At 35.4% G+C, this 13,197-nt stretch overlaps 1 protein-coding gene across 3 annotated transcripts in view; it reads right to left on the bottom strand.

The window, feature by feature from the left end:
• Positions 1–1,844: 1,844 nt before the first annotated feature.
• Positions 1,845–13,197, bottom strand: part of LOC107102158 (polycomb protein SCMH1-like) — a 35,407-nt gene continuing 24,054 nt past the window's right edge. For 2 of the 3 annotated variants that reach the window (XM_015401356.1, XM_015401357.1), the window contains exons 8-14: positions 11,312–11,616; positions 10,862–10,991; positions 8,100–8,306; positions 7,332–7,505; positions 4,972–5,190; positions 4,501–4,652; positions 1,845–3,323 (exon numbers count right to left, since the gene is read on the bottom strand). In XM_015401356.1, the coding sequence (XP_015256842.1) occupies positions 3,198–3,323; positions 4,501–4,652; positions 4,972–5,190; positions 7,332–7,505; positions 8,100–8,306; positions 10,862–10,991; positions 11,312–11,616 (1,313 nt within the window). In that variant the 3' untranslated portion in view covers positions 1,845–3,197. The remainder of the gene's footprint in view (positions 3,324–4,500; positions 4,653–4,971; positions 5,191–7,331; positions 7,506–8,099; positions 8,307–10,861; positions 10,992–11,311; positions 11,617–13,197) is intronic. The other variant, XM_015401358.1, reaches the window with a different exon arrangement.

Below are 13,197 nucleotides of genomic sequence, written 5' to 3'. Positions count from 1 at the left end.
CTGACGGGGTTTAGAAGCCCATCAGATACCGTTCCCCCCATCTTGATCTAGATCCCGTTGCGCATCTATGGGTGGAGCTGATATATTCCCTCTGGAAAAGGCAGCATTCAAACCTGAGACAACTGGAGCAATTTTCTTATGAGGACTGAGCCATATACCTCAATACAAAAGGCTGGTTGACCGTTAGTAGAATCCCTTGAAGCAGTGACTAATAATGTTGTGCAACAAAATATTAATTTAAGGGTACCATAATTTTTGTCCAGGCCTATTTCGTGGATTTATATTTGTTTAATCATTCTGTTGAAGCACGGCTGAAAAGCAACGCCTGACTTTCAATTACTTTTATATAATTTTGTCAGATTTAAGTTCTTTCTGTAACAATTATGTGTTAATCTTTCACTAAATGAGGGATATTAACAATTTTATCCTTGAGTCTAAATAAAGAATCTTGGTAAATGTTTTTTGTTTTAGTAATTTTCCACTGTATTGTTTTTTTTCCAGTAAATAGTTAAAGAAAATTTCTTTATATGAAATTCTTTTTCATAAAAAGATCTTATTTCTAATAGGTATTGCGAGTGTATGTATGGATTAATGGGTTTATGTGTTTTTGTTTGTTTTGTTTTCTTCAGGTTTAAAAATACATTTTTGGAACTTCTACATTTATTGAATTGTGGCACTTTTGGCTTTCTAAACATGCCTGATGGTTCAAATCTGTTGTTTCGTAGACCCATTCTGGTGTGACATGTTTGAGTTTGAGCTCAAAAGGCTATGGATCAAAATGCCATTTAGTAGTTGTGTTTCTAAAAAAAAAAAGTAGCCTAATTTCATTCACAGGTGCTCAACTCCAGCCCAGATCCAATGTGCAGGTGCAGTGGCACAGGCAATCTGACATTAATCTAATTCAACAGCAAGCTACAGAACAGAGCAGTCACCAACATTCACATGCCTCCAGAGGTCAGTATAAGACCTGTCCTGATTACAACTGAAACACAAAAATAACCTTTTAGTCATTATTTATCCCAGTTCTGGGGCAACTGACCTGGTGGTTCCACAGTAGCCATGATCATTGCTATCCAAATCCACAAAATAAAAATGATAACTGGCATTGGAAAAAACAAAGTTAGAGAAACACTGCTAGATGCTTCCATCCTGGCCTTACACAAAACCAGTTTATGAATACAAATGTTTTAATTGTGTGAATGCATAGCAGACATATCAAATAAGCTTGTGATACAGTAGAAAATTTGTCAATACACAGGAAATGCTACAGAGCAATACATTGGCATTACAAATCAACAATGACTATTATGCTGTTGTACTGAACACAACATATTTATGATGTAACAAATTTTCTAAGACCCTCACTAAAACCTGAGTTTCACGTTAAAGCAACATGGTTTCAAGTATCAACTTGTTAGCACTACAGGAGAGACAGTGTGAAATGCAGACACAATTTGGTTTGAGAATGATTCTGAAATGTTCAGAAAATAAGGATTTCTGCCATCAAAAACAGATCAACACTTTGAACAAGAGTGTATTTACTCAAACACATTATTAACTTGCAGGTAGATTTTTTATGGTCACACAAAACATTCCTAAAAAAACAATCCACTAGATTTTGTTTCCAAGTTTGAAGAAGTTTTGCTTCCCATCCAGGAAGCTTTTTGAATTAAAAATGTCAGAAATAGTGTTGACTTCAAGGTTTTATACAGTAGTCCATCAAAAAATGTCGAACTCAATGCTATTTCTGACATTTTTAATTGAAAAAGCTTCACGTATGGGAAGCGAAATGTCTTCAAACTTGGAAACAAAGTCCAGTGGATTGTTTTTAACTTTCTTTTTTTTTGAATGACTATGACCTGGATCACTGAGAATCTTCACCAGCATATGTCACACAAAACACTATTAAGGCTAAAAAAAAAATGGTTACACTTGATACAGGCTGGTACATATAGTTACAGTCCAAAATTATATAAAAAAAACTACATGTTAAACTTTTTTACAAAACTACTTCTCTTTTGTCCCAAAGGCAGGAGCCGTACCTGTACAGCAATGCCAACTTTTGCTATAAAGGATGTGATATTTATGTTCATATCAAAACACTTATCCCAGTCGATGAAGCCTTGGTTTTAAGCGTGTTTGACTCCATGAGTATCGGCAATCAATAGGAAGCTGACCAGCATGAATGTCTTTAACTCAGGAAGGGGTTTTTTATATGAGATTGACACTTTCTGAATCAAACTAGTTTCCGCTCTGCTAATTGTAATGCATATTCTTTGCCAATAAAACTTTACTCTACCGATTGACTTAAGCAAACAAGACAATTTTAAGATCAAACCCTTGTAATTCCCATAACTGAGGTGTTATCGTTGTTCAGTCCCTGTTAGTATCCCTGCCCATATATCTTGCAGCATGCAGAAGCTACATTTCACCATTTCATCATAACAGACTTTCAGCAACCGTATTGACTACATTGAAATGACATATTTACTATCTGGAGTAACCTTTCCAGTCCTTTGTGCACCATATCTGGCCTACTATTTCTGTACAGATTTTTTTTTATCAGCTTAAGAGTAGCAATGCAAAATTATATTTATTGGGACTCAGAAATAATGGTGCTCATTTACTCAAAATAAGGCAAATAAACAACAACAAAATAAGTCAAAACTGATGCCTATGCTAGGATGTCTGTTCACTTCACGAACTTGCTCTGTACAAGGGAGGTGATAGTATTTTAGAAAGCTTTCAAATTCAGATCTGTTTAAAATTTGGAATTAATTATTTATTATTGTTCTGTCTATTTGTTGTACTAGATGGGAGACCGTTAACTTACTGTAACGACCCCCAAATTTGAAAGGCCACAAATAAGTTGTTTTTATTAAATTTCTTACATTGATGTCAATTCTACTTGAAAAAAAAAAACTTATTTATGTAATTTAAGATAATTAGATAAATTCAGACAAACTAGGATTCACAATTTCCACCTTTAAAATATCTTAAAATGAAAGCTGTTCTCCTTTTAATAAAAACCCATTATTCCCAGAACATACCAGAACATAACATCAATGTCGTTATATGATGACGTTATTGCACTGGACTACATTTCCTGCAGATTGATAAGTGTTTGGTTGTCAGTGAGAAATCAGTTCCATCATCATCATCATCATCATCATCATCATCATCATCATCATCATCATCTAATGTTTGCTCTGCCTCAGCTTCTCGATGTGATGACACAGTTTAAGAGCCGGGCCCAGCTTCAGTCCCATGTACTTCATAATGACGTCACTCCGCAGCAACATCAGAGCCTTGCCGTCGATCTCCTGCAGGAAGATTAACGTGACAGCAGACTCTGGATTACAAGGGTTCAAACACAGATAAATGCTTCCTTTTCAAACTTCACAGACACAATAGTCATGTTACTGGACACTTCATAGGAAACACAAATATCCACTTTACTAGTACTGCCACCAATTAAGATGAGAAATTAAATGAAAAAAAATATGCTAAAGTAGTTAAAAAAGCTTTAGAAGAAATTATTCTTTATCTGTAGAAGAAAACATTAAACATAAGAAAATCTAGATTTATACAAAGAGAAAATAAACCCTCCCAACAAAAAAATGTTTAAGTCAAACACAAGTGATGCAAACCTTGATAATCTCTTTAAAATATATGCTAATTGTTTACTTCTTCTTTCTTAAGATCTTTTTTTAGAGACTGTCATTTGTAATTCCTTTTCTCTTTATTAGGTTTAAAAATCAGCGAACATAATGTCCCATGTGATTAACCCACATGTGTGGGAACCTGAATAGGGGTCCATTTCTGTTGAGTCGACCAGGACGAAGACAGGGGTGAAATATAAAAAAATCCCCCCCAAAAATCTACAAGCAAGAAAGTGGCAACTTGAGATCAACAAGTCTTCATTAACTCCATCAGACACTATCTACATGCCGGCTGTTTTTTATGTCTGACCCTAACTAACATGCAAAGAAAGTTGAGCTAAAGGCTTAAACATGGACTGCCTCTTTTTGTTCAAATGCTACCAAGACTGAGAGCTTTTGCAGCAAAACCTAGATAGACTTTGTGTCAAATAAAGGAAAAAATTGCAGTTCATGTATATTTTTTTTCTATACTCTGAGGGTTTTTTTTTTTCTCTTGCAAAGGCTTGTTAAGTCTTGCTAGAGAGCATGACTTTATTATACCAGTAGACTGAATGGTAGACTACCAGAAAACTTCAAATGGGTCATCATTTGATCTCTCAGAACCAAAAGGATGATGATACAGAATATATAACCGAATCAACAAGAAAGACTTCACTGGAAAAAAAATTAAAAAAATCAACAGTGGACTCCAGACCTAAATTCTTTGATAAAAGAAGAGAACAGAAGCTCAAGAGCAAGGAGACGAGCAAGGACTATGGATGATCTAAAGAGAAAACATGCAGATGGTATTATTCATTTGAGCACCTACAGCCAGTACATATGTAGGTGTAATACTCACATGTTTCCTAAACAGGTCGACATGTGGACCCAAGGTTTGTGGATCCGCCTCTTGGACAAACCTGATGACATCATCAACTGACCAGGAGGAAGCGTTGTTCCCTGTAGTCTCCCTGTCCTGTTTCATGTGATCGGGACCTGTTGTTGAGCTAGCTGTTGTACAATGTTTACAAAACAGAGAAAAGCCTAATTAAATTGACATCCCTCCTGCATCACTAATGGGTATCAATAGATGTACATAGGAGAGGAAGAAAACATGAATTGCATAAGTTAATTGATTTTTTTTTATATAATTTTGTTCACATATTAGCAACAGGACTGACGTGTGTTCTGATGCAAACAGATCTTAAAAAAAAAAAAATATATATATATATATATATATATATATATATATATATATAAAACTGATTAAAAGAGTCTCAATTCAACTCTTTTTTTAGACTAGCTGAGTTTTGTGAAACTGTTATCATACCCTCCACTCGTCTGTGTGTATTTAAGGGGCCAAACTCAGTGGGGTTGGAGCTGACTCGTCGGAGGGGTGGTGGTGGTGTTTTTGTGTGCCCAGGATAACACGGCCGCTCCCTCTTTGCTGATCTGTAGTCCAGTGTGTTGTGGAGGGGCCGAGGGGTAGGTGTGGGGTCCTTGGATGGATTGTCATTGGAAACGCCATTCTCCGTGACAGACAGTGGTTCTAATTTAAGAGAGGTAAATGTAAATATTCCTTGAACCTCAAATAAAGATAAAAAAGATTTATACAAAAGGAAAATAATAATGCATATAAATATATGTTGTAGCTAGTGTGCTCATGTTTTGGCATCAGAGTGGAGAGTGGAGTGTCAAAGTGAGTTAGGGTTAGGTTAAGAGCTAATCGAGTAAAGGTTAAAGTTAGATATGAACTGGTAATGGTTAGGTTTGGGGTTATTATGAGGTTTAGGGCACAGAAAGGGGTGTCAAAGGAAACGGGCACAAGGTCCTTATTAAATAAAGAAAGACAGCAGTCTCCATACAGAACCACGACTGTGTTCATGTATGGGGGTGGTGTTTGTAGACAACAGCCACATTATGCCTCCTCCAAGGGGAGAGCATGGTGGCTGCTGTGTGTTTGTGTCAGCATTGCTGCTATGCATAGATATGCAGCTGGTCTTTGTAGGGATTTGATGGGTCAGCATGCGTCAGGGTATACCTCTCTGTTCATGTTAAACTTCACAATTATGTTTTTCTTTCATCTTTAACAATAACATTATTATTACTGATTAGCAGCCAAATCAACAGCTTAATTCAGTTTAGTTTCAGTTCTTCTCTATCTATAGCTGATACAACTGAATGGTCCTTATTTCCAACACTTTCATTAGCTGATACACTTAAACAAAATAAGGATTTTTACAAATGGCCCTAATACACATGCAGGCATTAGACCACTTTTTACTCATGTTAACAGACATGTTGACAGATAAAATGAACTATGATGATTTCATGTTGGTGCTAGAAAGTTAGTTTAGAATTATTTAAAAGTAAAATAATTAATTGGCTTAATTGAACTTTTTTGAGGATGACCTGAACACACTTCAGAAATTAGAAACAGCACAACTAAGAGATAATATTAAGAAATGGAATTTAGAGGGCTTGTCTGAACTTGATAAAATTTTTGCTGTTAGGCTGCTGTACAATTCAGCAGTGATCTGCTTCAACCATGTTTCTGCTAGTCCCATGATATTTTGGAGTGACCTAAAAGAGGTAAGAATTTAGTGATTGATGCGTTGGTGCATGCATCGAGACCATAGAGCAAAACACTATCGGTGCGCATGTCATCTGTGTTTTCTAACTGACTGACACACTAAACTGTGTTAAAAAACGTATATGTCAACATGATGCATCTGCTAAAAAAAAATGCATCATCTTTTGTGGTTTGTCATTAAAATAATCAAGAATTTTGGAGCAGCCTAAAAGCAATAGGCAGTTTCAACCGTTGCGTTTTTATTTTGAATTTTTCTCGTTGTGTCATACTTTCCCACATCACTTAACTTTTTCAAATTGACTCTTAGTTTGTTTATTGTTTTTATTGTACTTTTTGATTTAAAAATATGATTTAAAATCCTAGTTGACAAGCATCCTAATTCACATTTTCCCCTAAATGTTCACATTATGATATACGTTTACATTATTTATTGGCTGCACCTAAAAATATCCAAGATATTTCCAATTTAAACAGATATGAAATAATACAATATAACCTACAATAACTTAAATTGTATCATTGTACTAGGTCATCAAATCAATTCAGTTTAGTCTGTCAAATAAGCTGCCTGTAGTGTCTTTAAAGTTCCAGCAGGTGTCAGTACTCTGTAAGACAGTATCAATACAGTTTGGCAATGTGTTGAAACACTTAAAAATGCTTCACTAACCCATCACTATAAGATACTGCAATCTTTAAGGATAATGGAACATGATATTTATCGTAAGGTTTTGCTATTAGGTTTGGCTTTCTTTCTTCTTCCAAGTCTGTATTTGTATTAAAATCTGCTTAATCATTTGGAGATTAAAAAAAGGCAACAGACCTTAAATAATGGCTTGGAGTCTTTTTTCACTTTTTTTAGCAGACACATTGAGTTCTCATTCGCTACTTAACACACTGAAACCTAAAAGAAACATTGGTTCACAATCATGTGCCTCAAAGCTTGGCAAAAACAATCAACTGAGAAATGAACACAAATGTACTTTTGAGATATTTAAGGTGAGAGTGTAAGCTTTTGAATAAGTAGAATTATATTCTTAGGTAAGATTTAAGACAAAAACCATTACCCATGCATATTTTTTAAATATTTTTCTTCCCACCTGATTTAGTTCTGTTGTAGAAACGTGTGTTGTTGGTGTAGGGGTTGAATGGCTGTGAGCTGAAAAGGGTGTCACTCTCCAGGTGTTGGCACATGTTTTCCAGGAACCGCAGCACAGACGAGGCACTGGATGCAGAGGGCAGCTTCACATAGCGAATACCATGCTCTGAACAAACTAAAAGCAGAGAAGAAAACCAATTGCTGTGTGCGCATAACACACACACACACACACACACACACACACACACACACACACACACACACACACACACACACACAAACACCCACACACACACATGCTTGCTATGCATTCACAGCTAAACAAAACAGCAGATGGTTCAGGGTTAGCACCCTCCCTTTATAAGATGTTAGTTTTCCACCCAGTTCCACACGGCATGACGCCCTCCCACCCAAGCCAAGCCAAATTAAAGCCCGCCCCCTCCTAATACCACTCACAGTTTTCCCTGGAGGAAAACTGAATCCAAGGATCCCAAACCAGGTTAGACACACGTCAATTCAGATTACAGAAACAGCTCTGACATCGACTACTGCCACAGACACAATATTTTATTATCTTACTTATAAATATGCATTACCTTTCTAACAATAATGCGCATTTACTTAAAATAGACAGAACTGCTTCAACATTTTTATAACAGATTTCTTTGATTATTACTTACATGTAGATAAATAAGTTGGGGATACTATGAAAGTAAAGGCATGGTTTCTTTAGCTTAGCATAAAATAATATGTATTTCACTGAATTTACCTCTAATGACCTCCCCTCCAGAGTGGGACTGGCTCTGTAGAAAGGATAACAGCACAGAGGGCTGGTATGTACAGTCCACACAGGCCTGAACAGCCTGCTGAAGCACTGCGTTGACTGGAGCTGGACCAAAGTGATCCGGCAGCTGCTGGACCAGTTTTCGATCCAGATGTGGGCCATAGTTGCCATGCTTGTTTACATAGACACACACTGAAGAGACACAACCCGAGATAAAGATCAGAGAAGAAGAAAAACAAAGTAAAAATTGACATTCTGGCATTGAGTTTTATTTTTTCTTTCCTCTTTTACATCCTCTTTAGCCCTCTCAATCTGTCACATCAGAACATTGCTGCCACCACCATGCTTAAGTAAATGGCAAATCATACCATATTAGCCAGGTATTAAGCACTGCTTTATTCAGATCAAAACACATTTTTATATTTGGCAAGAATTACAGTGAATACTGCTTTTATGTACATTTCATATTGATAATTATCTTTGTCACTAAAATAAGACCTAAATATAAATAAGTCCCATCTTTGGTAAAATTAGATACAGTAGCTTCAAAGTACACTTAATTTGTCAAATGTATATATATATATATATATTTTTTTTTAAATACCTCTGGTCCTGAACAAAAACCTTATTGTTCCATTTGTTAAACTCAGTCCATCGCAATCATTTAAAGATCGTATCTAAGTCTGCTAGGGAACATCCCAGGGTTCATAAAGGAAATAATCCATTCATGGTGGTGTTTTCAAGCTTATGTGCCAGAAAAAGAGATGACATTTTGCAGCAGCTAATATGGATGAATTCCAATATACTAATAGATGGAAAGCCATTTTTTTTGGAAAAATATGTTCGAAAGAGGAGTTATCTTTGTTAATGACATAATTAATGAGAACGGTAGACTTATGGAGTGTGAGGAATTTAGAGCTATGTACGGTGATGCTTGTTCAAACTTTTTTGTAATTGGAAGAAAATGGAAAAAAAATATTAAACAATGGAACTAATAAACTATATGTGTGTAAACCTCCAATAAGAAACTCTAATTGGCAAAAGGGAATTAAAATAAATAGAAAATATATCAATTTTATTAAATAAATAAAAAAAATCACTGAAGGTTTCCCCATATAACAAATATGGAAAATGTGAGGACTGCTGCCATGGGATAAAATATTTAAACAAATCTATAAAACCACTGTTGATGTGCAAAATCGTTATTTTCAAATTTAAATCATATATAATTTCTTACCCACTGGAAAAATATTAAAGTTATGGAATATGACAGAGTCAGATGATTGTCGTTTCTGTTATCAGGAGTCTAAATCCACCCTGCATTTGTTTTGGTATTGTCATATTGTGTCTTTTGTGTATTTTGGGTGGAAGTTGAAAAAATGTGTTTAAGGATTGGTCTGTTTAAAAGGCTTGCTGTGGTTTCTGTTTTACTGGGAGAGTTTATCAACAGTCACAACTTAGTTAATTTAATCATTGTACTTGGTAAAAATGTTATCTTTAAAGCCAAAAATAGATTTTCACTTACTATTAATTTCTTTACAACATTTATTCAGCATTTTTTGACTTCAGAAAGGTATATGGTTGAAACTGATAATGAAGCCAGAAAATATAACTATTATATTATTATATAACTATTAAGAATAGGCTCTCTCTTCAATTCTTTTCCCTGGAAAGAAAATGGAAGTTCTCAAATATTTATTCTGAAAATGTCATTTGTGGACGAATGAATGGGTGAATGAATGAGTGTGAGGGGGTGAGGGGAGGGAGTGTGGGAGGGAGGCTTTTGGGTTGGTATATTATCTCTGTAAATGTATCCTGTGTTGTCATCTATGTTGATTTAATAAAAAAAATAAATAAATAAAAGGGTTGCACCAAATTATAGGTCGACCAATCGGCCTTGAGTTTTCTAATATTGAGAGATCAGTGATCGGCCAACACTTAGATGTGAAACGGATCTTTTCCACTAATCTGATTTGCCTCTGCAAATGCCTAAAAGCTACGCACTGTCAATGCCTTAAACTTTCATTGATATTCGGAAGCAGTTATTTCAGAGGTTTTTATTGTTTCATGTGCAATGATTGTTTTTCAGTAAGATAAGATATAAATATCTTGTGTTATATCTGACAGTTACAGTTATAAAATAAATCTCTATTGGTCAAAATCGGCAATATTAAAGATTGAGAATCAGCCAGAAACCTGTAATCTGTGCATCCCTATCTCACTTATAGCCTCTAAAACAGACTGTGCTGCTGACTGACTGTCTATTTTCAGTTGATATCTCACCTTGGGTTTACTGCAGAGGTCATAAGAGAGACTTTCAGAACTGTGATTGGTCCTAAAGTGGAGATGAACTGTAGATTTTTATTTTATTTTTTTTAGTATTTTATTTTTAAACATTTTGAACTAAATTGATCCAATGTCCACACGTTGGCTATGGTTCGGTTTTAGGTCTATCATAGCACCAAAAAAAGGAACCCAAGTTGCCAGTTGCTGTTTAAGACACCACCATGCATTATTTCAAAATATAGCATTAAAAAAAAAAAAAAAAAAAAAAAACACTATGTGGCTAAGGGATGCTTTTATTTTTTTTAAATGGAACACGAAGAGTTCAAGGTAAACTTTATTTCTGTTGCCTATTTCTTTAGGTAAAGGTAACAGACTTTAGATACAGGAGAACAAACCAGGGGTTTAAAACTACATTTCTAACAAAAAAGCTTTGACTGGGGTTAACAATATTTGAGATTTACCTGTGCAAATTACATTTGAGCCATTGCTGAGGTTGCTGTCCATAGAGACGTGGCTGGTGTTCAGTTTGGTCTCTGGGGGCGGAGTTGGAGCTGGTGATGAACCTGGAGATTCTCCCATCAGAGGCTTCTTCTGGAGCAAAAGGCAAACAAACACCTCTGATTAAATCTCTGAGCTTTAAAATGCACCTTATTGGTGATTATTGGTATACTTGAACTTTTCTAAACATGAATGGCGATGCAGATTTTACACACACCTACACAGATAAGACTTTGCACCTTCATCTCTGCAAGAATGCAATAATAATAATATATTTTAATTAACAGCACCTTTCTAGATACTCAAGGTCACTTTACAGAAAAGAAAAAGAAAATAAACAAATACAAATAATAAATATGACAGGGTAGTTTTTTTCCATTGCAAGATAGTTTAAGTTAATTGTGACATCTCACCTTGCCTTTCGGCTTGGGCCCTCTCTTCTTGTGTGGTCTGGGGGCCAGCGACGTCTCAGTCACTGGGCTCTGAGGTGCTCCATTAATTGCTGCTGCTGCTGCCGCCTCAGCCGCTGCTTTCAACAAAGCAATGGTCTGTGATTTGGGACGGCGACCTCGGACACCCTTTCGGACAGGGAGGGGTGGCAGGGGATTTGGCAGTCGGTATGAGGTCTGCATGGAGGTCGAGGAGGAGGAGTTGAACGAGGAGCGACGAGTTGCAGATGTGGAAGAAACCGGAGCTAGAAGGGCACCAGGAAGGGTAACTGCAGAAGGAAAATAAAAAATAAATCCAGAGAAGAGAACAGAGCATAAAGTAGGATATTTACAGACATGAAACACAAAAAAAGCTTCTCATTAGATTTTCAAGTAAACTGCATGAAGACTTGCATTCTAATAGTTGTATAATTTCTAACTGTTGGACACATGACAAAAAAATCTTAAAAACCACAAAATCTTAAAAAACTTGAGCGAAGATGCTGCAAGATGCCTATTTAATATTTCTAAATAAATCTACTGTGTCTTTGGAAGCCCTAACTATGAGAAAATATGACCAGAAAATATAATGCAAGGGTAAAGAAAAGGGTTTTCATGTAAAAAGATTGATTTAAAACTATCTTTATGTAATGTCACTAATATTGCTACATATTTAACGTTCATGATCAACAAATACACTCAACAGAAGAGATACAAAGTAAAGAAAAGAATCAGAACACCCATTTTTTTATATTTTGCATTCTACACAGTTTATATAACTAACACAAGGGATTGTAGGAAATAGTGTGGTCTAATAGTTGCTTTTTTCATGATTGTCTTTTAGAAAATAGTCTTAAAGATGTAGGATGTATTAAATAATTTGATCAGTTATATAAAACCTGTATTTTTACAAGCTCAGTCCCCAAAAAGAGACACAGTAAATAGGTCTAACGCATAAAATTAACTTCTTACATGTGTTTTGATGGAGTGGAAATCACGTGTGTGATTTCTTTGAATCATCATTTTATGATGATTTGGTGGCATAGATGAGCTCTGGTTTCCCTGATTTATTCAAAGGTCTGACAAGTTACAGCTAAAACACTCGTCAAGCACTGAAAGAAATTCTAGCCCTCTGATTCAGAGCTCAAATATCTGAACATCGTCAGTTCTACTTTTATTCAGCAAAACAAAAAAATACAGTTCAATCATCTCTTTCTTACTAGGTAGCGATAGGACCCAAAATTTAGCATTAGGCATTCTGCAGTACCAATACATCATGTCTGTTTATTAAATAAAGCATACTGTAAAAAAGAGAAAACAATGAAGCAGGAAAGAAGGAGAAAACAAGTCCTTAAACAAGCTTAAAAAACTATTTTGAATCTTTTAACAGCCTAAAAGATTTTTTTACAACTTAAAACAGATTATCTCTACTGCACATTTGTAAGGAAGTGAATCCCTAAATGAAATGCTAAAACACTATCAAAATGTCTATATTATTATGATAGGTAAAGATTAAATAAGTATGACTTGTTTAGAATAGTAAACAGATACAAATATAGTTCATTAATAAAAGTTGGCACTATAGCCTAGCTTATAAACACTGCAAGTGAAATAGAATGAAATAAATAAATAGAGATGATTTCCAGTCAATGTCCTTAAATAGGCTAATATGTTTGACCAGAGACAAAGAAAAAAGTGTTTACAAAAGCTTATCAGCTAAAAAACCTGAAAAACACAGTGGTGCGACCCTAATGATTTGGGAATGTTTTGCTGCTACAGGACCTGAATAAACTTCAACCTCCATCCATCCACCCATCCATCCATCCATCCATCCATCCATCCATCCATCCATCTTCCTCCGCTTATCCGGG

This window comes from Cyprinodon variegatus, unplaced genomic scaffold, assembly GCF_000732505.1.
Source record: "Cyprinodon variegatus isolate N-32 unplaced genomic scaffold, C_variegatus-1.0 Scaffold1211, whole genome shotgun sequence".
In the NCBI taxonomy this organism is placed as follows: Eukaryota; Metazoa; Chordata; class Actinopteri; order Cyprinodontiformes; family Cyprinodontidae; genus Cyprinodon; species Cyprinodon variegatus.
Note: the sequence above shows the minus strand (reverse complement) of the source record. Positions and strands in the feature narration are given on the sequence as shown.